The sequence below is a fragment of the Takifugu rubripes genome, chromosome 14, assembly GCF_901000725.2.
Source record: "Takifugu rubripes chromosome 14, fTakRub1.2, whole genome shotgun sequence".
Taxonomy (NCBI): Eukaryota; Metazoa; Chordata; class Actinopteri; order Tetraodontiformes; family Tetraodontidae; genus Takifugu; species Takifugu rubripes.
Window position 1 is genome coordinate 14,626,042 of NC_042298.1, and position 25,657 is coordinate 14,651,698.

Sequence of the window (25,657 nt, forward strand, 5' to 3'; positions counted from 1 at the left end):
TCGAAATGAACGATGAGTCATGGCCGTGTGCGCTGTAAACCACCGGCAGCCTTAATCTCTTAAGGTTATTTAGCATTTTCACGACGTCTAATCACATTTCAAAAGTCAGCCAGTCTAAGTGACTAAATTGGGCCGCGCGGGCCCTTTAAAAAGTGAGGTCGTTGTGAAACCGACCCCAGAGTGAAAGAATAAAGGCTCCAGAGTCGCTCTAGCCAGCGGAAAAATACTTCAGTAACCACCGAGCATGGCAGCCACCAGGCGGTAGCCAACCCCCCTCTGCAACTTTCCACCAGCTCTCTTTCCATGGCGCGATGATGTCATCCGTCAGGAGGGGTGAGCCAAGTTGCACATTGCCAAATTTAGGCATATTTCCTCGCCAGACCCCCGCCACTACAGCCTGGAACCGCGAGGCGCGAGGTGACCCCGGCACCACGCCGGGCTCCTTTTGGCGTCCGTGTCGGCATTTCTCGGCGCTCCGGAAGAACATTCCTCTCCCGTGGAGTCGCTCCCCCAACAAAATCGGTAAAACTCGAACGGATCGGAGGCTATTTCCAAGGAAATCAGCCGCTCCTCCTTCAGTTACGGCCTCAGCGCCCGGATGACATTTAAGAATCGGAACCGAACCCAAGCTGAGGCGTCCGCGGCGCCGCCCGGCGACCCTGAGGAACGTCTCAGCCCTGATGGAGACGACAACTGACATTTACATAGATTTGCATAGTCGCTGTGATATAATGTTCGGCGATGACCGTATCCATCAGCCCACGCCGTGTAACAAGAGCGAGCTGAACTATCAACACGCCGTGCAGCAGGTACGGGGGGGGGGGGGGCAACAGCTGCCAGGGGTTATGTGATATCGGCCAGCCCCCCCCCCGGCTGCACATGATGCTGTGAGAAGTGATACGGCAGCAAAGATGTGAAAAATGCGCCGTTTGAGCCCAGTCTGTCAGCGAAGGCGGGGTCAGGGGGGGGTCAGGACCGCGGGGACGGGCGTCGGGGGACCTGGGGGCCGGGCCGGTCTTTGCCGAGGAAGGTGTTCGGGGAGGGGGGGCTTTGCTCTGCGCTCACTCAGGATTAGCGCTGGTAACAGTGTCCCCCGCTGGGGCTGCTGACGCGCGGGTCAAAGGTCACACAAGCGGTGGCCCGAGGAGGTTGTTTGCTGCGCGGGGACGGTAAACAGGTTATGACATCACATCCTTTTCCAGGACCCGCAGACACAATAGCCGCGGCTTCGCCTGCTTCCGTTGGAGTTGGGTGAAACAATGCTGCCGACCGTCTCGATCCGTCCCCCCCCCCCCCCCCCAGAACGTGGACGCAGTCGCCGCTTCCCCACGCGGGCGCTTTAAGCCCGACCGATACAGACAGACTGGGATTGCTCTTTAATTAAGAGGATCGTCCCAGGAGGAGTGGGGGGGGGTCATCTGTTGCCATGACAACACGGCAAGAATGACTCGTGTTGATCTAATCTGGTTCTTGTGTGTCGCAGCTGGTGGATTATAAAGACACCTTTGAGGGCGTTAATCAGTTAATCCAGGTGTCGCATTTTGGTGACGCAATCGAGCGCCGATGTATAGCCTGCGTAGATCTGACACGTATAGATTAGAACTCACTTTAAAATGGGAGATTGTCATTTTATCGGATCATAAATGGTAGTCCGATATTGCAGAGTCAGCAGATCTTCTTCTAGTCAAAAGTATTTGTCGTTTTGGAAGCGGCGCCATGTTTCCTGTATTTGGGAATAAGCGGCGGGTTGTTGGGCGGCCCGAGCGACCTGCGGAGGACTCGGCTCTCACCGGTGACTCACTCCGGATTAGCTGGATGATTTCTGAGCCTGTGCTGAAATTAAAAGCATGTTTACTGTTTCCTCTGTTTGTTTCCTTTCTCCGGCTCCTGGAATTCCGCTCTGTTTATCCCGAACACGCATGCGAGCCACTTCTGTTCCGACCAGAAAACCCGGGACAGCGACGAGTCGAGGGCCAAGTGTCTGTTTCGCATCAGAAAGCCGCAACGTTACAGTAAATCTCGGGTCTCATTCTGGGAGGAATCCCCTCCACCTCCTGCGCGGAGCCGCGGTGGTCTCGGGTGGTGCTCGGATCTGGGGGGGGGGCGCTCGGCCCCTGTGCCCACGGGCAGGTCATTTTCATTCCTCTGGATGCTTGGAAAAACATTTGTGACGCGCTAATTCTCCTCCAGCCTCTAAAGCGGGTCTGGGGCCACAGGACGGGGCTTTGGCCAGGACCTGGTTCCGGTTGATTTTTATTAGTTGGGTTTTTAGGGGGGAATCCAAAAGAGAAGAGTTCGAGGCCCTTCTTCAACCACGCTGTCGCACCTTCGCTCCATCCGATGGAAACTTACGTAACGCTTCATCAGCCGGAATTTCTGCCCTCTTCCCATCTGCCGTGACCAGCGGGACAGGAACGCGTCGTCCCACCGACGCTGTAAACGCGTCGTCTCCGGGGAACGCCGTCCGAAACATAAACCCCCCTTCAAAGAGGAGAATTGGCACAAAAAGCCGGCGCGCGTGTTGTCCTGATTTGATCTTATTCATAAGATAATCCTGGCTGGCGGAGCAACAGAGCCGTCCCGTCCCCGGAGACTCCCCCTCTCCTCATCACCCGCTTCTCCCCGATGCCTGATGTTTTGATTCCGCGACGCTCCTGGTGGAGAGACGGTTCTGGTGGCCACGGTCCAAGTGTTTTTTATTATCTCTTATTAATCCGGGCCCCCGCGGGACGCGGGTTCAAGCATCTGATGTTTTCCACAGCTGCACATACAGAAACGCCGGCGACGGCGTGTTTTCCATTTGATGTATCGGAGCGGACGCACTCACAGGGAATCCTGCGGAGCGCTGCGGACGTGTCGGAGGTGTGAAAGTGTAAAAGACTCCAAGGAAAGAGGTCCGAACCCGGGCTCGTGAGACAGAACCCAAAGTCCTCTCATTGCACACGTTAGAGGCAAATGTTGCCCCTTTTCCAACTGCTTTGATTTCAAAATCGCGTTGTGGTTCCTGTTTTTTTTAAATTGGCTGTAAAAAATTGGTGCAATCCTGGAGAAACGTGTCGGCGGTTTATTTGAATTCTGGTTTTCTGATTCTGGGTACAAAAAAAAATATGGGAAACCAGATGAGAAAAATGTGCACCTGCCTCTTTTCCCTGTGGAAATTCTGCTTTTCAACCTCAAATAAACATGTGACCCCGTGTAAAACAAATGTTTTGAGCAGCAGATTAGCCATATTAGCATGATGCATGTCTATACTCTTCCCTTTCCGTCCTCCTTTGCCCTGCCCCCCCCCCTGTTTAGAGGCGTCTGATAATAGAACATTACACATGTGGGTTCTAAAACTCTCTTTCTCAGATTAAACACAATCAGGACGATTCGTTACCGGATAATTTAACAGTTTTACTTCAGCATTGGTGAGTTTTCACTCTGGTGCTGTCAAATCAGCCACCTCATCGCCAGATGTCTAATTTTCTTCTTTTTTCTCCTTTTGGTTCTTCTGTGCTGCAGCTTATGTTCATCTGCTATTGATTTAACCCCCCCCCCCCCCGGTGGGGGCGGTGGTAGTGGGGGGGGGCAGCAGGCCCCGTTTCATCACACGCGCTCTTGGAAGAAAAAAAAAACCCTCCTATTTTTGCTGAAAATAGCACTTCTCTCTGCTCAGATTCCACAGACTTAACTCGCTGAGCACTGCACACCTTTAAATAGATTCCTGGCTGTGGAAATTAAATCTGTGCCGGTCCAAGAGCCCAGGAAGGGACGCCTGGAAGATTTGGTTTCACAGACATTGAGCCCTTTTGATGTGTTCTGCATTCGTGCGCGTTGAAGTGGCGCTGCCCGGGCTGATGGAAACCCAGAGTGATGGCCAGGCAGACGCGCTGAGTGAGGGGCAGCGGGAGCATTTGTCAGATCCGTCCTCACGGGAGCACAAATTAGTTGCGTGTTGATCTCGGAGCGAATGACAAGTCGTGTGTCCGGTGTGGCGTTCCGCCTTCGGTTCACCTGCTGTGGTTTAAGGGAATAACTCCCGGTTGTGCTCTCCTCTCCATCTCCAGGCGTTCCCCCTCTGAGCGGAACGTGCACGGTGACGGTCTCCGTGAGCGACGTCAACGATAATGCCCCCGTGTTCACGGCCTCCTCCTTCCACACCACCATCACGGAGGACGCCCCCACAGGGACAGATGTGCTTCTGGTCAACAGCTCTGATGCAGATGTTGGCAACAACGGCGTCATCAGGTAATGCCTCTATAGCGCCGTCGATTCCCCAAACCGGCCACTAGGGGCAGGGTCGTGAAAACAGCCCCGATTTTACCCGTTTAAATGCTACAACTTCCAATTGGGATCCAGATCTTTTTGGTTCTTTAACATTAGGAGACAATGTTTCAAATGTTTAAATAAAATCCTAAAACAATAAAATAAAACCTAGCTAACATATTTTTTGCACACAGCTGCAGAATCAAATAACTAGTGTGACTAGTTTTTTTTACATCACCTCTGGCACCAGTAACTTTCTTTAAGTTCCTTTTTTTTTTTTTACACCCACCCAGTGATTTTAAAAAGCTAAATATAAACTGTTAGCATGTTTCATGGCGGTATTGTCATGCGAGTGAGACGTGCCCTACTTAAAGCCTTAAGCTGTTTATGAGGGTTTATTTTTACAAAGAGTGGCGAAACGCGCTGTAGTTTTAAGCCATTTCCTGAAGTAAATGTGAATGTTATTATTTGCTAAAATCCCTCTAACGTTTTCAGCATTAGCTCAACTTTTAATGACAGATGGAACGCCGTTCGCTAATAAACAGGAATGACCTCATAGAGTTTTCCCAGCTTTGTCTGGAGGAGCCGGTTGCGCGTTGCATGATGCATCCTAATTTGACTTTATTGCACACAGACAAGGACAGTAATAAAGTAATGAAGCCGTTTTTACAACTCAGCAGAGATCTGTGTCGCTCTGTTCCAGTAACTACTGTGAGTAATCGGGTCACTCTGGGTTAGCTTTGATTCAAGACTGGGGTTTGGCTTTTCTGAAGGAGTCGGCCAATCGTTTTCCTTAACCAGTGTGGTGAAATTCCAGGCCAGTGCTGCAATTGTTTAGAGCTTCTGAGCAGACTGGGGAGTTTTAGCCAACACCCCGAGTCTTTGTTTGTGCCGCCATCGCGAGCTGGTCGACAAGCTGGTTCACACCCGCCGTCCCCGAGATGGGAGAGCTTGAAAGAGTTTGTGATCGGTCCCTCTCACGCCGGGCGCTGACTCAGGTCTGACCCCTCCTCTATCTCCAGTCGCCCCACCAGTTGCACATTGGGGGGTACAGCAGCACGCTCCAGATTCCCAAAACACCGTAATGAGGATATTAATCATCTATGACAGTGTGGGCTGTGCCCATCAGGGGTTCCAGGGGCTAGAGGCCTTTAATGGAGACCAAAACCTTCGGATATTAGTTTGGATTCTCACAGCCCATTAAATGCTAGTCCCCAAAGTGGACTTGTCCCTGGACCGGGTCCAGACCACGAGCGTCGGTGGATGGTTTATGTTGCTTATGATGTCAAAATAAGCCGTGGATCCACTCTGCTTACACAGATTTCTGTGCAATTTGTCCTCCATTTCTGGAGCGGATCGCCGCTTCAGGAGCCTTTTTAAAATATGCACTGGCGCGTACACGTATGCGTCAGTTTACATTTACGTCTGGGTCCCGCGGGAGCCCTGTGAGATACGTGCTGAAACGTGATATTTGTTTGGCAGCCGAAGACTGTGCCCCCTCGTTGCACAAGAATTTAAGGTTTATGTGTTGTTATTTATGTTTTCAACATCGGTAGCATACGTAAAACACATGTAAGTTACATGTTCCGTAGCTAGTGATGTTGTTCTTTCTTTTAGAGCTATGTTAGAAGGATTTGAACCCAAAATAAATGAGGATATTCCAGTAAATGTTCAAACTAGGCAGCGAGTCCTCAAACTGTGCTGGATTAAAAAGAAAACAGTGAATACGTAAACGTGAAGGTTGAAACAGTGCCCCCTATGGGCCACAATGCAACAGATCTGAGCACAGTTCAGGTTTTACAGGGCAGTTCTGCACGGACTAAAGGCTGATGCCAGAAACCTCCATCTTTCCCACAGTTACAGCCTGAGCGGCGGACACGGCCAGTTCTCCATCAACCCGGCCACAGGGCAGATCATCACCAGCTCGCTGCTGGACCGGGAGGAGAGGGCCAATTACCAGCTGCTGGTCGTGGCGACAGACGGGGGGCAGCCGCAGGGCCTCTCCAGCTCAGCCACCGTGTCCGTGACGGTGGCCGACATCAACGACAACCCTCCACGCTTCCACCACCATCCTTATGTCACACATATACCCGCCTCCACCGCAGCAGGTTTGGATCTCTGTTTGAAGTAGTACTGCGATTATAGGGCCCAATAAAGAAGGAATGGGAATAACAATCTCTCCCTACTGCATGTATGAATTCGTAGACCCTATAATTGGAAAAAGTACAGAATTCTGTTCCGACCGCCCAAATCTGAAACCAGAATTTCACTGATGTCTTCAGGGTCTCTGGTCTTTGCCGTCACCGTCACCGACGAGGACGCTGGAGCCAACGCCCAGCTGCACTACTCTCTGGTCGGCCGCAGCTCCGAGAAGTTTAAGATCGACCCCGTCAGAGGCGCCATCACTGCCAACGAGAAGCTCACAGGGACTTCGGAGGTCACCCTCTCGGTCCGAGTGAAAGACGGCGGCGCCAACCCCAAAATGGACATGACGACCGTGACCGTCCGTTTCGTCACCGGAGGAAGTTTCCCGGTCATCAAACTGAAGGAGCGCGCGTTCACCTTCCCAGAGAGCCAGCCGACCAACCACGTTGTCACCACAGTCACCGGATCCTCCATGAGAGGGGGACCTCTGTCCTATTACATCGCCAGCGGGAACCTGGATCACGCTTTTCATATCGATCAGCTGTCAGGAGAGTTGTCCATCAGACATCCTCTAGACTATGAGCACATTCAGAAGTACGTTCTGTGGATTGAGGCCAGAGATCAGGGCTTCCCGCCATATTCCTCCTACGGGAAGGTGGAAATAACCATACAGGATGTCAACGACAACCACCCAGTGTTTGATAAAGATCCGTTCCAGGCTGACATACTGGAGAACCTGTCCCCTCAACGGGTGCTCATTGTCTCTGCGCTTGATCTGGATAGTGGGCCCAACGGACAACTGGAGTATGCCATCGTCGACGGCAACAAGGACAACAGTTTCAGCATTAATAGAGCAACTGGGGAGATCAGAACCACCAGGCCACTGGACCGAGAGAAGGTGGCCCAGTACGGGTTGAAGGTAAAAGCCACAGATCGGGGACTGCCTCAGAAAAACATGGCCGTCAGAGTCTTAATTAACGTTTTAGATGTGAATGACAATGCTCCCAGGTTCTCCAAGATCTTTAGCGCTACGGTGGCTGAAAACGCCCCAGCCGGTTACACCGTCACAAGAGTCACCACCACAGACGAGGACGCCGGCTCCAACGCTGTCAGTCGCTATTCAATCGCAGACACCGGCCTTCCTTTTAATATCAACCCAAGCACGGGAGACATCACAGTCAGCCGGCCGCTCAATAGAGAGGACACGGATCATTACATCGTCAAGGTGTCCGCCCACGACTCCGGCTGGACGGTCAGCACGGACGTCACCATCTTTATAACGGACATTAATGACAATGCGCCCAGGTTTAGCCGGCCCTCTTATTATCTTGATTACCCTGAGCTGACTGAAGTGGGCTCGCTGGTCACACAGGTCACCGCCACAGACCCCGACAAAGGCGTCAACGGGAAGATCTTCTACTTCATCCGCTCCCAGTCAGAGTACTTCAGAATGAACGCCAGCACTGGGCAGATATTTGTGAAGCAGCCGTTAAAGTATCAGAACTCAACAGGTGCTGGAAGCCTAAATATAAATCGGCACAGCTTCATCGTCACGGCCTCGGACCGAGCCGTCCAACCCTTGATGAGCGAAACTACGGTAATCGTAAACATCGTAGACAGCAACGATAATCCCCCCCAGTTTGATTTGCCTAATTACTTCACTCCCGTTACTAAAAGCGTGAAAGTCGGCACCAGGCTAATACAGGTTGTAGCTAACGACAAGAAAGACTTTGGACTAAATTCCGAGGTGGAGTACTTGATAACGGGAGGCAACAGCTCTACCAAATTCAAACTGGATAAAACAAGTGGATGGATCACTGTTGCCTCCTCCCTCGTGTCGGATGTAAATAAAATCTTCCTCGCGGATGTCACAGCCACCGACAGAGGAAATCCTCCTCTGTCCGCTCGGACCTCGGTGCGAATCGCCGTCACCGAGGAAAACCACCACACGCCCGAGTTCTCCCAAAGCCAGGTCTCAGCCACTGTACCTGAAAGCATCGCCGTGGGGACAGCAATCAGGACCCTGTCGGCCAGGGACAAAGATAGAGAAATGAACGGCGTTATCACCTATAATATAACTTCCGGGAATGACAGGGGTCTGTTTTCCATCAACAGTAGAAGCGGAGTGTTAGCGCTCGCTCAGCCTCTGGACTTTGAAGAGAAGCAACAACACAATCTGAGAGTTTCGGCCACCGACGGCGGCTGGATTTCTAAAACAAGCTATGTCTCCGTGACGGTCCACGTGACTGACGTGAACGACAACCCCCCTGTGTTCGAGCCGGACGAGTACTTCCCTGTTGTCCAGGAGAACGTTCCCAGCGGCACCACTGTGGTCAAAATGACCGCCACCGACGGCGACTCGGGAGCTAACGCTGTCATGGCCTATGTTATCCAGTCATCTGACAGCGATCTGTTCGTCATAGACCCCAACACGGGCACCATCACCACCCAGGGCTTCTTGGATTACGAGGCTAAGCAGGTCTACCACTTAACAGTGAAGGCCTTTAATGTCCCAGACGAAGAGCGCTGCAGCTTCGCCAACGTCAATATTCAGCTAAAAGGAGCCAACGAATACGTCCCCCGATTTGTTTCCAAACAGTACTACTTTGAAATCTCTGAAGCCGCTCCAAAACGCACAGTGGTCGGGGAGGTTTTCGCAAGTGATCGGGACCAAGGAGATGATGGAGTGGTGTACTACCTCATTTTTGGAAAGAGCAGAAAGAAGGGTTTTGGCATTAATAGGACAACCGGCCAGATTTATGTCACAGGTACTTTAGATCGTGAGAAAGAGGAAAAGATTTCGCTGAAGGTGTTAGCAAAGAACGCGGGCAGCATCCGAGGAGCCGACATCGATGAGGTGTTTGTAAATATCACAATCCTCGATGCTAACGATCCTCCTGTTTTTACACAAGAGCTGTATGACGTGCAGGTCAGCGAAGGCCTCTCACTCGGTGGTCTGGTGACCTTTGTGAGTGCTGAAGACTCGGACTCAGTCCCGAGCTGGAGCAGGTTCTCATACTCCATTGCTCCAGAGTATGACCAAAAAATTTTCTCTATCAATGCTAAAACGGGCCAAGTGTCTGTGGCCGCACCGCTAGACAGAGAAACAACCCCCGTCTATAACCTCACCGTTCTGGCTGTGGACACTGGCACACCTCCTGCGACCGGAAGCACCACCGTGATCGTGAACCTGGAAGATATCAACGATAATGGTCCAACGCTGACAACCTCCTATGCTGAGGTCATGGAAAATCAAAGGGCCGGCACCGCTGTCACAACATTAACAGCATCTGATGCTGATCTCCCACCCAACCAGGGCCCTTTCTTATTCAGCCTTCTGAGTTCTGGATCTGCCAAAAGCTACTTTAGCCTGAGCCAGAACGGAGTGCTAACCACTAGCCGTGAGATTGACAGAGAACAGATCAGTGACTTCTATCTCTCCGTGGTGATCAAAGATGCCGGCGTGCCTCAGATGTCCTCGACGGGAACAATTCACGTTAAAATAAACGATCAGAATGACAATCCCTCAGAGCCGAGGTCCGTGGAAGTCTTTGTCCACTACTTTGGAAACATGTTCCCTGGGGGCTCGCTGGGAGAAGTCAAACCCCAAGATCCTGACGTTCAGGACAGGTTTCACTGCTCCCTCATTCCCCCCTCTTCTGGCCTTTTTAGCATCCCTACTGGAAGCTGTAACCTCAACTCGAAAGCTCGCTCCACGGATGGAGCCTTTGAAATAACAATCCGTAGCAGCGACGGCGTCCACGGTTCAGTCAGCAACACGGCCCGAGTCCTCTTCATGGGCTTCACCAACGCCACCGTGGACAACAGCATTCTGATCCGACTCCAGTCCCAAGGAGTGAAGAGCTTCCTGACCAACCACTACCTCAGTTTCCTACGCATTGCCAACTCTCAGCTAGCAGGACTGGGTACGGGGGTGCTGCTTTACGGAGCATTTGAGCTGAACAATCAAACCTTCCTAATGGCAGCTGTGAAACGGAGCCACGGACAATATGTGAACCCAAGCGGCGTGGCCACATTCTTTCAGAGTATCAAAGACATTTTATATCGGCAAAGCGGGGTGCAAATAGATGCAGTCGACTATGATCCGTGCACTCATAACCCTTGCCAGAACGGAGGCAGCTGCAAGAGGCGTCTGAGTGTCGGGCCCGACATGAAGACTGAAGAAAGCGTCCCAGTGATCCTGGTTTCCAACCACCCCCTGCAGCCGTACGCCTGCAGCTGCAGGCCGGGCTACATGGGGGCTCTGTGTGAGACCGACATCAACGAGTGCCAGCCCTCGCCCTGTCACAACGGCGGAACCTGCCACAATCTGGTGGGCGGCTTCTCCTGCACCTGTCCCGAAGGCTTCACCGGGATGGCCTGCGAGAGGGACGTTAACGAATGCCTTTCCAACCCGTGCAAGAATGGGGCGCTGTGCCAGAACTTCCCCGGCGGCTTCAACTGCCTCTGCAAATCCGGATTCGCAGGTAATTTACACATCGGAGGAGCATTTTTTTCGCGGCTTATCTCGAGTTCAGTGCGGGTATTCGATGAGTCTGTCGTGGGTTTGAGGCCACTTAAGATATTTGCTTCAGAGTGTTTCTGAGGTGTAGCTTTAGCATCCAAACTGCCAAGAGTAGTTTGTTTTTCAGGTGGCCCATGGAGGGTATCAGCTGTGCTGTATATCATTCCACCATGTTTGTCCTAATAAATACAGCGATGCACAGCTGAACCCGTCTGGACCGGAGTCTAGACTCCCCCCACGGTCCACCAGTATCACATTTCAGTGTGTGTCCAGCAGTTCTGACCACACACAGATACAAACCCAAGTGTATACACGAGGATTTATTAATCGGGGCCCCGAGCTGACAAATGAGCAGCTTTGTTAAGATCCAATCGGACTCGGTGGCCGGCTAATGTCACTGAAATGTCTCATATTAACTGACGCTGAACTTTTGATGTTCTCTGCCTGGTTTTGAAATCAGTCCAGCCCGACACAGAGGCTTCAGCTGTAGGTGCACGTCACCCCTTAGTTTTGAGTGTGTTTCATGCATGAATCATTCGTCCTTCTCATGTCTTTTGTGCAAGTTTGAAAACCTGATTAGCGTCTACGTCCCATCAGACGTTAGAGGACATCAGATGTTAACGGCTCTTCTAGCTTCTGTACATTACAGAACTTTTCAGATTCTAGGAGTGTTTTTGCTGTTGGAGTGTGTTCTGGAGCTGGACGGAAGGACCCGAGCGTCTGGGCCTGATGGCTCAAAGGTCCCCCGCAGGTTCCCCCTCGTGCCATCCTTCACCTCATCCATTTTGATTTGTGTTGTTCTGTGAATCCAGGCAAAACGTGTGATTCCATCATCAATCACTGTGAGTGTAACCCCTGTTTTAACGGCGGGTCCTGTCAGAACCGGGTGGATGGATATTACTGTCACTGCCCGTTCGGTGAGTAAAAGCAGGAAACCGTGGGCGTTCCGTGAACCCTGCTTCATCCAAGCTTGCCTCATCCTGCTGTTTTTGCTTTCATGCTACATCCTCATCTGTTGCCAGTTAGCTTTTATTTTAACCGGGCTAATTTCAGGCAAACTATAGTTGTTAACAGCCTTTCCGGACCACCACAGGTGGGTCTCGAAGTTTTGACGTAACGTTTGACACATTACTTAACGAGCTAATTCTTTTCTTACGAATGCTAACTGAATGTAGCGAGCAGACCCGATTTTCTTCCAGTAAACACATGCAGCGGGTTGTTTTGTTTATAACTACAGTTGAGATCAGGTGATACGTCGCTTCCTTTGGCCTGAGAGTCAAAACAAATATCAATATCTGATGCTTTGCTCTCTAGCATTAGCACGTCTGAGAGCCGATTATCTGTAAAGTTTCTTAACGGGGCTGTACTCTGCCTTCAGGCAAAAGCTAGTTAGCAACTGTTTAAATATGAGCGATGATCTGATCACCCTAACCCGATGATCTGACCCTAACCTTAACCCGATGATCTGACCCTAACCCTAACCCAATGATCTGACCCTAACCTTAACCCGATGATCTGACCCTAACCCTAACCCGATGATCTGACCCTAACCCAATGATCTGACCCTAACCCTACCCCTAACCCAATGATCTGACCCTAACCTCAACCCGATGATCTGACCCTAACCCAATGATCTGACCCTAACCCGATGATCTGACCCTAACCTTAACCCGATGATCTGACCCTAACCCTAACCCGATGATCTGACCCTAACCCGATGATCTGACCCTAACCCTAACCCGATGATCTGACCCTAACCCAATGATCTGACCCTAACCCGATGATCTGACCCTAACCCTAACCCGATGATCTGACCCTAACCCTAACCCGATGATCTGACCCTAACCCAATGATCTGACCCTAACCCGATGATCTGACCCTAACCCGATGATCTGACCCTAACCCTAACCCGATGATCTGACCCTAACCCTAACCCAATGATCTGACCCTAACCCGATGATCTGACCCTACCCCTAACCCGATGATCTGACCATAACCCAATGATCTGACCCTAACCCAATGATCTGACCCTAACCCAATATCTGACCCTAACCCAATGATCTGACCCTAACCTGATGATCTGACCCTAACCCTAACCCATCTACCCCTAAATAAAGAACGGCCTGATCCCTAATCAGCTTCTTCTGTCCTCAGGAGTTTTCGGCAAACACTGCGAGCTGAACAGTTACGGATTCGAGGAGCTTTCCTACATGGAGTTCCCGTCTCTGGATCCCAACAATAACTACATCTACATCAAGTTTGCCACCCTCAAGAGCAACGCGCTGCTCATGTACAACCACGACAACCAAACGGGGGATAAGGCGGAGTTCCTGGCCCTGGAGATCCTGGAGGGCCGTGTGCGCTTCTCCTTCAACTTGGGGAGCGGAACGTACAAACTGATGACCATGATGAAGGTCTCAGACGGGCAGTTCCACACCGTCATCGCCCGGAGAGCCGGAATGGTGAGAAGGTCTCCTTCCTGCTTTTCACGCATCCTTGAGAAATTTCCCATTTAGCGGTTTAACGGTTCCTCCAAGTGGAAAATCCGAGCTTCCTGAGGCAGAAACCTGCATCCCAGTTTGTTTGTGCGCCACCGTCCGGCAGAGAAAACTCCAACCAAAACCGGGAGGAGCCCAGCTTATGTTCCATGATTGGGAATATCATTCCAATATCTGTGCCCCGGCTTCTGAAGTGGACCTCTTCTGCTGGACTTCAAATCTGTCATTTCCCACCGTGCTCCGAGACTTTCATAGGAAGCTGGTAAAATCGTTAAATCGTCGGTTTTCAGCTGGTGAGGAGTGACGGGATGGAAAGCTGCATAGAATCCGAGGAGTTCTGTGATACTGTCTGCGTTCCGCGCACGGCGTGCACGGCCTGTGCGCACGTGTGTTTGTCATGTCTCAAGTGCCAAGTCCCCTAAGTGGTGTAAAGTGAACCCGATCGCTCTGTTTGCAAAAGCTGCTGGGCGTCATTTCAGGGGTCGGGACTGAGGTCTGGTCCGCTCGCCCGTACGTTAAACACCGGCGCTGTTAAACTCATCATCCTCCTAATGCATTTAATTGTCAAATAAAATAAATCACACATGGAGTGAGAACGTTCGCAGTGGAAAAAGGTCCCGCTTTCCCCTCGGAGTCGACCGTAGGCCCCCGTGAAAACGACTCGCCTCAACTTTGTTAGCATAGCGAGCGCGGCGAGTGTTAATAAATGCGATAAAGTTAGCGAACGGTTGGGTTATGTTCCAGGTTGCGTTCAGTCCGAATCAAACGGGGAGTTTAAAACGGGAGTTGGAACCCAAGTTAAATAAAAAGCCTGCTCGAAACGAGGTCTGACAGCTGGAGCTGCGCTAGCGGCGGCGGCTAAAAAAGCTCTGGAACATCCAACCCTGGAAAAAGTAAAGCAGCCGTCCTTTGTGGCACTTTCCCTTTGTTCCTAATAAAACTTCAAAGTCATTCTTTTAGGTTTTGTTGGGATTAATGAGATAAATATGGTGTGAGACATTTGGGGGGTTAACTGGGTACACGTCTGTGTCTCATTCAGGAGTGTGTGTGCGTGCGTGCGTGCGTGCGTGTGTGTGCGTGTGTGTGTCTGCTGGATGATTTGTGTCAGGGCTCCGGGTCGGTTTGGTCCTTGTTTACTTTAGACCCAGAAGAGGTGGAGCACGGTTGCTCCGCTTTTTTCAACACTTTCACACACTTTTCCGGACGGTTTCTTCACCAACTCGGTTTTTTTTTTTCCCCCTCTCAAGCGGGAGAATAACCCACATCTGGTCGAACGCTTCTGTGCCATTAACGGGAAATAATAGGACATTTCCTGTGATGCATGGCGCTTTTGTGCACCAGCAAGCTGTGATGAATTGATGAAAAATATCTGGCGCTCATGCCAGCCGGTGGACGAAGCTCCGCCCACAACTGCTGCAGAATCCTGCAGCACAAGTTCGGTGCACTTTCATGCAATTCCCAACAAAAGGAATGTGCATAAAAATACTGTTGTTTTGTGGTTTGGAGTAAGTTTTCAACGTCAGCCTTAACGAAAGAGGCAGATGAGTCAGCAGTTTAGCCTCCATGCAAGTTCGACACGATCCCTTGCAGCAGAAAGTCTCAAAATAAACTAGCCAAGTCGTTGTTTTTGTTACAGTTGTTGTTTCTGTTTATGTGGTTAGGAGGAACACTTTAGCCGTGACACCGCCCGAGAACAAGCTAGCTGCAGGAATGCGTTGTGGGCTGCGAGTCATTTAGCATGGCTAGTGTGTAAATACTTTGCTAATCTTTTAGCTATGTCTTTTCTGTTGCTGCCTCCAGGTTCCTGACCTGTGGTGGGGACATTCATGTTGCCTTAGCACGCTAACACAATCAGCCTTTAATATTCCCGGTGTGTGTGTGTGTGTGTGTGTGTGTGTGTTCATGCAGGCGGCATCCCTGACCCTTGACTTGTGCGGCGATGACCAGGAACCAGGTTATTGCGCCGTGAGCAATGTGGCAGTTCACACCGACTGGTAAGGAAAACACACACGTGTGTGTGAGAGCAGAATTAGCATGAAATGATGCGGTTTCACCTCGGAGGCTTGTGAAGCGGAATAGTACCAAACCAGTAAGGATTTGTTCCACTTGCTTTGGGTTGAACGTTCTGAGGCCCCCCTCTACTGGTCCCTGACCAGTTAAGGTTTTAGAGCTGCAAGTGACATGATACAGACGTTAGCCGTAGCCCTCAGACTAACCCGGGGAATGCTAGCAGAACCTAAAACGTAAACACATGCATCTCTGCAAAGAATCGAAGGTTGTTGTTGTGTGTGTGTGTGTGTGTGTGTGTGTGTGTGTGAGAGAGAGAGAGAGAGGGAGAGAGAGAGAGACACTTGGCAGATGAGGGAACGCAGGGAACACAATGACCTCCAGCTTCTCTCAGTGTTACTGTGTGTGTGTGTGTGTGTGTGTGTGTGTGTGTGTGTGTGCGCGCGCTGTGAATGACATTTCTGTGCATATGTCCTTTTGTCCTGTTGTGTATTGAAGCTTCCCTCCGTCTGCAGGATTCTGGACGTGCAGCCCAACCGGCTCTCGGTCGGTGGCGTGAGGTCAATAGAACCCGTCCTCCATCGGCGGGGGCAGATCGCCACCCACGACTTTGTGGGCTGCATCATGGAGTTCGCCGTGAACGGCCGCCCGCTGGAGCCGAGTCAGGCGCTGGCGTCCCGCGGCATCCTTGACAGGTCGGTACCATCTGTCGCTCACTTCCCTTTTCTGCCCGCCGTGGTCTCGGCCCGTCCCGCCTGCTCGCCCCCACTCTCGCTGTGGGACATCTGTTCTAGCCCCCAGGAGGACTCAAAAGACGGTTTTCTCCTCCTAAAAGCAGATTTTTATTGCAGAATTCCCGAGAATTTTCCCGTGAATGGCGAGGACGGATCCTTTAACATGCAAATTCCGCCCCCCCCCCCCCCCCCCCCACGCCGTCTGATTGTGGGTTTTGTGTGTCTGCAGATGTCCGAGACTGGAAGGAGCCTGCACCGCCAGCCCCTGCAGACACGGGGGCACCTGTTTGGACCACTGGTCCTGGCAGCAGTGCCAGTGCGTGGACGGCTTCACCGGCAGATTCTGTGAGAAATGTAAGCGCAGCTCCTCTGGAGTGTGTGTTCCCTCCTGATTCTTCCTGATTCTTCCTGGTTCTTCCTGGTTCTTTCCTCGTGACTCGTGGATCCGCGCCCCCGCCTCACAGACGGCGTGATGAGCGTTGCTTCAAAGCCTTTTGTGTGTAAATACCCGTTTCGAGAACCTCGAGAACCTCTGAAGGTTCAGCGCTACCAGTCGTTAGCCTTGCTGTCAGGGTGTCCTCCAGTCCGGAGGGTCAAAGGTCACGGTCGCCTCCCCAGACACCCTAAACTCGACTGCGGTTCCCTCGGCGTTCCTTCAGCGCCTCCTTCCAGTTGTTCCTGTGTATTTTCCCAGCAGAACTTTGCAGTTAATGGGCTGTTGGTGGTTTCGGTGTTGCGTCTGCTCGTACCCAACAATGGAGCCGAGCCCGTGATGCAACGCCGGGCCACAATGGCTCTGACCTGCGTCTGACCCCCGAGGTTTGGATCAGGGATGCAGGTCAAACGTGGCTCTTTCACACATTAATCAAGAACGTTTGAGAACGAAATCAACACGGATTTCAGGGACACGCGTTTTTAGCTAGTGCGCATGAGGCCATCCTCAAAAATTCCGAAGCGTTCTCAAATTCCCCGGTAATTTCTATGTTTATCTGCAGATGTATCTGGATTTCCTCCACGCAGCTAAACGGAACACGACCTTAAAAAATAAGGAATTTCCATCCCGAGTGGCTGCAAGTCGACTCCGTCTGTCAGTCTAAATCTGAAAGGAACTATTTTATTTGCCACTTGGCGTCACGGTCGATTCTTGCGTCGGTGGCGAGCCAGCGGCCAACTTGGGTCCAGCTCGACAATGAAGCGTGAAAAAAAACAGCGATCCGAAAGTGGGCGGCGCCGCCGATGTTGCGCTGCAGCTTTAAACACGCGGCGTTTCACCGGGGTTGGGGGGCGCCGGCCGCCGCCGCCGACCCACATCTCTCAGTTACGGGAAGGTCTTTGTGACCGCTGGTGAGAATGTAGGAGGCAGTTTGTGGTTATGGCAGGCGGATTAGGAAAATCATTTAGTCCTGAATATGCACCAGCACCAAAGTGGAAACATCAATTTTACAATGGCCTGTGAGAGACGGGCGCACTGACGAGAATCTCCTCCCCCCGCAGACGTGAGCGTGGACACCGCCCTGTCCCTGGACGGCACGGGCCGCCTGGACTACGCCCTGAAACCAGGTCCCAAACGCGACGTGCTGTTGAGACGGGCCCTGCCGGGGGCGGCCTCTGACCCCTCGGGACCCAGCAGGCTGGAGGTGAAGTTCAGGACTCGCGGGAAGAGCGGAACCCTGCTGCACGTGCAGGAGAGCAGCAACTACACCACCGTGAAGGTACGCGCTCCCATTCCTCCTCCTGAACCTCCTTCAAGCCTTTTTTTGGACATGAATTCAAATCAGAACCAATGTTTACCCACTCACTGATTCCTGTAAACACGCATCCTAGAGGTAATCAAACACCCTGGAAGCTGCTTGGACGTTGGGAACGTCTTGAATGTTTGCTAGCCCGGAAGCTAACTCAGAAGCTACAACACTTTAACAACACTCGATGCTTGTGTGTCCTGTTGAACCATTTCTGTCCTCTCTCTGAAGACTTCCTGTCTCCTCACACCATTAGCTAACATGAAAGTCACCATTAACGGATGTTTTCTTCGCCTCCCGGACAGTTTGGGAGACCCGATCCGATCCGGGAGACCCAACTTTTCACCTACTAACAGTCATTTGGCAGTTTATTCCAACTCCTCCGTCTCTTCCTCATCCGGTTTTTGATCCCGGGCAGCAACCCAAACAGGCCTCAGTGCTCGTTCATCCTCTCCGATATGTCTTTTTGGACACCCCCACCCCCCCGGTGCTCATTGAAAGGCCGTCGCAGCTTCCTGAGTGCTGAAAATCACCAGCGCAGCTAAAAAAGTGGAGCAGCTGCGGCAGCACATGCCGTCCGTGCGCACGTGTCGAGAGTCCGAACTAAATATACTGAGATGCATTAAACAAGATGTTTAAGAGATAAACTGGCTAATCTCTTTCCCAGGTTTGGAGCACTCGGCGTTCTTTGGCAGGGGGGACTTTCCATTTTCCTATTTTAAATCAGCTCTTCCGGAAACGACTTATCATTACTGATTTTGTGAGTCTTTGAAAGACGGAGAACGGGATTACTTTTCCATGGAAGTGAAGAGTGCACATATGAGATTACCATGCGCAGCATAAGCCGCAAATTTGTTGTCCATGCCAGAGTGAACTTGATTAATTTCCCTCCCTCTCTCCGTCGGAAGGCCCCCGTGGGCGGACGAAGAGTGAATTTCGTTAAATTTGCTGTTCGCGGGTCGTGATTCGGTTCAGTCCCCTCAGCTGCGCCGACAGCCGGCGTGATGATGACATGATTGACTGCGCGGCCTCCTGCTGGCAGGGACTTTCAGGACTGCCAGCCTTTCAATCTTTGACCCCCTCCTTTGGATTCTGACGGCTGAGTGGTGAAAAGACCTTCCCCTCATCGCCCGTGATGGATGTTGACACCCGGAGCCGCGATGCGCCCGTCTGAGAGGAGTTATGGGAGTGTATTTGTGTCCGGCCAGGGCTCAGCTCGCCACCCGCTTTCATTTAACCAGCGATTTGATCTATTTACATACAGCTTCAAATCTTTTCCTTCTAGCTGCTCCTAGCATGCTAGGCTCAACCTAGTGCCAATCTGAGCGTTATGTTGCTTGCTTTAGCTAACGGGCAGAAACCCGATCTCTTCAATCTCGACGCCGGGCCGAGGCGCCGCGCACGTGTCGGCTCAAAGAACCGCGGTTCTTCCCCCGGCCGGCCTTTCGTCACATTGGTTCAACCCCAAATCCGAGTCTGGAAGGTTTTATAGGCGTGAAGTGACGATAGTAACAATTGTGCTGCATGTGTTTCTGTGTTTCCACCTCCCAGCTGAGGAATGGCAACATCCAGTACATCTCCGACGCCGGCGCGGTGGGGAAGGTGGAGCGGACCATCGGCGACGCTCCGCTCTCCGACGGCCAGTGGCACACGCTGCAGCTGGTCAGGAACGGCTCCGCCACCCTGCTCCAGGTGGACGGCACTCACTCCAGGGTCGTCCAACACACCACCCAGGACTTCGGAGGTCTCGGTGTGCTCACCTTGTCCCTGGGAGGGATCCCACCAGGACCAGCTCAGCAGAAAACAGCTGCAGGTGAGCCGAGTCCGCCCCCGAGGACGGAAACGTCACTTCCAGTTTCACCACAGAATAAATACGTCAGTCTATTTCCTCTCCATCGTTAATGCAACCGAAGAGCCGCCGACCTCAAAATGGTCCCGACGCGTGTCCAAAAACATCAAACGGCCGCGCTCGGTTTTCAGTCCGGAGTAGCTAATGTATGCGGCGAGAGCGCTCCGTGTTCCCTTTAAGGATCCGGGGGAATGTTGTTATTCCGATCCACGGCGGACAGCTCCAGCATCCCACCACGACTCTAGAAGCTTCCTCGGAGGCTTTTCCGCCCCGCCGGGGGAAAAGACACCAGGAATTTCGGACATTTATCTTGTTTGCTTCGTCTCTCACACGTCTCACACACACACACACACACATGCGTGTGCTGCCCGTGTGTATTTACATGTTGTGTCAAACACGCTCGGTGAGGCTTTCGCCTGAAATTGCTAATGCAGCTCTGTTTTTATGTGTTATGGCAACCTCTTTTACACGCTGGGAGCGGGAACGCATGGATCCGCTCGTATACGCCGAGCTCCGGAGCTCCGGAGCCTCAGAAATCCGACTCAACCCCTTTTTTTGGCAGTGAATTATTTGTGCTGCGCAAACTGACCATATTTGGTGTCGGTCCAACACACTCGGCGATCCGAGGCCCTTCGACCCGGCAGAGATTTACCTGCCGTGAATAAATATTTCTTTATCAGAGCATCATTTACAGACAAAATAGCCAGTGTTGGTTTAATTTGAGTCTAATTGGGAGCGAGAACCTCTGAGAACCTCCACTGTTCTCCGTCCCATTGACTCTTTGATCGGATGTCCTGGAGCGCGTGGGAAGAGCAATTAGTAAGAGGTGAAGGAGAGGGTTTCCAGGGGGACGTGATGCAACACGGGGAGTTTCAGGAAACCTAATCGAATCTTCAGGAATGATATGGTAGAAACCAGCAATTCCAGCGATTTGTTCCACTTTTAATCTTGAGGACCAACACATGTGAAACCAGCCTCGTGGGCGGAGCGGCCGGCGCGTCCTGCTGAGAGCCAACGAAGAGTCGAGAATGGATTTAATCTGCAGAGGAATAATTGAATAAAACAAATCGATTTGCGCTAGTGGGGCAGCGCTGTCAGGCAACGCGCAGTCCCGCGATGATCCGAGCCAGATGTGCGCCCCGGAGCGACCACGCAGATAATGACGGCGGTGACGTGAAAATATCTCGATTGATTCGGCTCGTTTTAACAATCCCTTTTTTTTTTTTCCCGCGGTCCAAGCTTGAACCAATTAGCCATCCAAACAAAATTCCTTCAGCTCTGATTCCGTGCGCAGGTTCCTGTTGTTAGTACGGAACCAGTTGAAGCTCTGCAGACTCTTCCCTTCTAATGACGGTCTATAAAATGCCCAAAATAAGCTCCGCTGGTTAAAGGATCCGGCTACTTATCAAACTAGCAAAGTTAAATGACAAACAAGAGTCTTGATGGGGTCGCTACTGGAACATCTGTTTACTGAACTGCTTTCCTCTCATTGGTTCGCAGGTTTTGATGGCTGCCTGGCCTATGTGAGGTACAACGGGGAGAACCTGCCCTTCACCGGAGAACACAGCCTCGTCACCCTGACCAAGACCAGTTCGTCTGTCAAGATCGGCTGCAGGGGTCCGAACCTGTGTGAGAGCAACCCGTGCTGGGACGGCTTGATGTGTGTCAACCAGTGGTACACATACCAGTGTGTCCCGCCCGGTGACTGCGCCTCTAATCCCTGCCAGAACCAGGGCAGCTGTGTGCCGGGCCTCCACTCAGGTTTCACTTGTGTCTGCTCCGAGTTCTACACAGGAAAGAGTTGCGAGACTTTGGTGGCCTGTTTGGGTGTCCAGTGTCCCGAGGGTACCGTCTGTAAGACGGCTAACAACGGCGCATTTGTGTGCAGTCCAAACCCCACAGCAGAGACCATGGTTCTGCCCATTTGGGCGGTGCCAGCAATCGTTGGCAGCTGTGCCACTGTTCTCGCCCTGGTGGTGCTCGGCCTCATCCTGTGCAACCACTGCCGGGGCCGCAACAAGACCAAAGTGCCAAAGGAGCCCAAGGAGAAGAAGCCCAAGGAGAAGAAAAAGAAGAAAAAGAAAAAGGGCAGCGAGAACGTCGCGTTTGATGACCCAGACAACATCCCACCGTACGGAGACGACATGACAGTCCGGAAACAACCGGAAGGGAACCCCAAACCGGACATCATTGAGCGGGAGAACCCTTATCTGATATACGATGAAACGGACATCCCCCACAACAACGAGGCCGTCCCCAGCGCTCCGTGCGCCCCCTGTAACGGCCAGGAGGCAGACATCGAACACTACGACATAGACAACGCTAGCAGCATCGCCCCCTCGGACGCAGACATCATCCAGCACTACAAACAGTTCCGCAGCCACACGCCCAAGTTCTCCATCCAGAGACACAGCCCACTGGGCTTTGCCAGACAGTCCCCCCTACCCCTAGGAGCCACCAGTTACACATACCAGCCTCAGTACACCCAAGCACTGAGGTCCACTCCGCTTAGCCACTCCCACTCTGCGTGCCCCACCCCTAACCCTCTTTCCAGACACTCCCCTGCACCATTTACCAAACCTTCTTCTTTTTACCGGAACACCCCGACTAGAGAGCTGAACTTGGCCCGCCGCGAGGGCAGCCCGCTGGACCTGCACAATGACATGTGCCAGCCGCCACCCATGTTCAACTACGCCACCCGGCTGGGGAGGCGGAGCAAGAGTCCGCAGACCATGGTCAGCCATGGCCACACCTCCAGGCCCAGCAGTCGGCTCAAACAGCCGATTGAACAGATTCCCCTGGAGACGGGACCTCCCGTGGGGTTGTCCATCGAGGAAGTGGAGCGGCTGAATACTCCGCGGCCACGCAACCCCAGCATCTGCAGCGCCGACCACGGGCGCTCCAGCTCCGAGGAGGACTGCCGCAGGCCGCTGTCGAGGGTCCGCAATCCAGCCGACGGCATCCCTGCCCCAGAGTCCTCCTCAGAAAGTGACTCGCACGACTCCTTCACTTGTTCCGAGATGGAGTACGACCGGGAAAAACCGGTGTCCTACAGCTCCAGAGTCCCGAAGCTCTCGCAGGTCAACGAGTCGGACGCCGACGACGAGGACTACGGCGGGAGGATGAAGCAGAGGAGATATTCGAGTCGGAGGGCAGAAGGAGGGCCGGGTGTTGCCCAGATGCCTCCGACGGACCAGCACTACACCCTGCCCCACAAGCTAGGCCAGCAGACTGGGGGCTTCAACTGGGACAATCTGTTGAACTGGGGCCCAGGTTTTGGACAGTATGTGGACGTGTTCAAGGACTTAGCCTCGCTGCCAGAGAACGCGGCGGCGAAGGACATTGAGATGAACAGCGGGGACGGCTCAGTGACCATCCTGAACGAGGGAGAAGCCGAACAATATGTATGAGAATATTTATTTGGACGTTGTAGAATACGAAGCTCTCCGTTTAAAGAAAAAAAAAGGAAGTCTGTAAATTTCAAGAGAACTTGGACTTTGTGTTGTTTTCGCATTAATCAGAGTAACGAGACGACTCTCAGCGCGGTAAGGCAGCGAACCTGCGGGGCGGCCATCTTGGAATATTCTGTACAGTCGTGCGCTCGCGTCTCAGAGGCCTCGTTCCCATTTACACGCACACATGAATCCCATATAGGTCCTTTCACAATATCTCCATCAAACACTTCTGGTTTTTATTACCGATGCGGCTGCTCCTCTCCAAAAAAATAAAAACAGAGCGGCCTCACAGCTGCGAGATAAGACTGCCGAGAACTTTAACACGGGAAAAGAACTCCAGCGATCCAAAAGGCAGCACCGGTGTTTTCGTCTTTGTCGGGGTCCATAGTGAACTTAGCTAAAAGGAAGCAGGGGTCGAATGCGGCCGCACCTGCCGACAGGACGCGGCCCAAAACGGTGCCGTGGCGACTTTTCCCGTCCGTCTTTGCCGGTGTTTCCCGTCCGTCCGTCCGTCCGTCCAGTCCCTGCCTTACAGACATTTGAGGATAATGTTCTCCTGGACTTCAGGGGGTTCTTTTCGGATTTGCCATGTTTTTTTTTCCTCCCTGTGTGACGCCATGGTGACGATATGTGGATCCTGTAAAACTAAAACGTGTACATTTTTTAATTTCACGAGAACTCGTGGAGTCGTTGGTGTGTGTGTGTGTCCACCATTTTGACATGTACGGTTTTGACATTTTTGTACTGTTTATTAACTTAAATTACTTAAGCTGTGTTTTTATGGATATTTTCATATGCTGAAGTGTAAGTTCTTGCTTTCGGGGAAAGTAAGTTTGAAGACTTATTTTTTACATTTGTTACATATGTAACATCAGTATTTTCCACTTTTGATAAACTATAACATGCTGTATGCTTTGTACTTGTAAAAAGCCAATAACAGAATAAAAAAATATTTATTTAAAGGCTGCTTCAACGGTCACGTTTCCATCGGAGTGAAGCTAAAACTTAGTTACGTTTGTGCTGCTCTTGGTCAGGGAAGGGTTTCGGAATTCTTCTGCTGCTAATTTGTTGCTATCGAATGGAAAATTTACTTGATTAATGTCCAGTAGAGAGCTGCACGCTACTGCTCGGTGGAGGGTCCAAGCCCACTCGGTAGGCTAAATTAACGCTAATTAGCTAACGAATGCTGCGTGCTCTGGGTACTATTTTTTAGCAACTTAGCATGGTGGAGGTGGTGTTCATGAAATACTCTGTCGGTTGGCTCCAGACTCCGTGTTGTTAACGCGTAGATGTCTCCTCTGGCTGGTATCAGATGTTCTGACTGTCCTTGTTTCAATTTCCGTCTTTATTAGCTGCAGTCGTGAGCACCTGATTCCCACTTATTTACCATTCCAAGCCGACGCGATGCCATTTTTAAATAGAAATAACAAAAATGGCACATCGGGATCATAGGGAGGCTAATCCCCCTCAATCTCAGCCAAGTCAAACAGCCAGCAGAGTAAGCTAGCCGGGTCCGATTTTGCTTTCAGCCATTATTTACATCTGGTTTATTGAGCAGAACCTGTTTTTTGTCACAGCTCACTGAAGCGGCGTGCTTATCTCCTCCATCGTCGACGTGAAAGAGGCCACGAGAGAAAACGCCGGGAGCCGCGAACCCGGCCGAGAGCGACAGCCCGAATCTGGGTAAATTACCGCGGGCTCGGTCCCACGGAGAGACCTGCTGACCCAAACCTGCCGGTCCGATAATCCCAGCGCCGTGATAATGAGGTAAAGAGGAGAGTGGATGCAAATCAGACGGCGCTCCGAGAGACGCTGGGCCGACTCCACCACCTCACCTCTCCCCTCCCCCCTCCCCCGTAGGTGAACAGCACAAAGGCCACATTGTTCTACAGCACGTTGGGATGTAAAACACTCGCGAGCACTGACATGAATCTGTCTTCCTGATTTTCTTGGGGGCAGGGTTGAGGCTTGGGGGGTGGCGGTATGTGCTGTTTTTGGATGTTTTCCAGATGGCTGCTGGACGAATGGCGGAGGATCTTACGATGTGTTTAAGGATTAATTGCGGCATATATCCTCCGTGCGAACATAGCATGTGACATTATGGGACATGGCCCTTACAGAAATACCACATGCGTTATGTCTGTCGGGGACGAGGACGGCTCGCCCCAGCAGCCAGTTATTTGTGGGAGATGTGAAGCGGCCTGATGGGAACGCCGAGCAGCCGTTGAAACCTGTAAAATCGCCATCAGACTCCAGCAAAGCGGTTTCCGAAAGACGCGCGTCCATAATGTGTTTCTCAGACCCAGGGAAGGTGTGAGGGAGCCGTCTTTTCCCAGGGAGCTCAGAAGCAGTGCTGACTTCTTTCTTTTTCCTCCGTGTCATCGAAACACAATTCCCATTAAGACGGTTTTCCATGTTGACCTAAGAGGTTCTCGAGTTTTTGGAAGACGGATGTGG

General features: G+C 51.9%; 1 protein-coding gene across 1 annotated transcript in view; it reads left to right on the plus strand.

The window, feature by feature from the left end:
- The window catches only part of fat4 (FAT atypical cadherin 4), a 71,766-nt gene extending 47,413 nt beyond the window's left edge, over nt 1-24,353 (plus strand). Inside the window, 11 exon segments of the mRNA XM_011611004.2 lie at nt 4,050-4,230; nt 6,106-6,356; nt 6,531-10,880; nt 11,731-11,835; nt 13,073-13,380; nt 15,325-15,410; nt 15,939-16,118; nt 16,387-16,511; nt 17,652-17,869; nt 19,448-19,709; nt 21,246-24,353. Of these exon segments, the coding sequence (XP_011609306.2) occupies nt 4,050-4,230; nt 6,106-6,356; nt 6,531-10,880; nt 11,731-11,835; nt 13,073-13,380; nt 15,325-15,410; nt 15,939-16,118; nt 16,387-16,511; nt 17,652-17,869; nt 19,448-19,709; nt 21,246-23,155 (7,976 nt within the window). The 3' untranslated portion in view covers nt 23,156-24,353.
- The last annotated feature ends 1,304 nt before the right edge of the window (nt 24,354-25,657 follow it).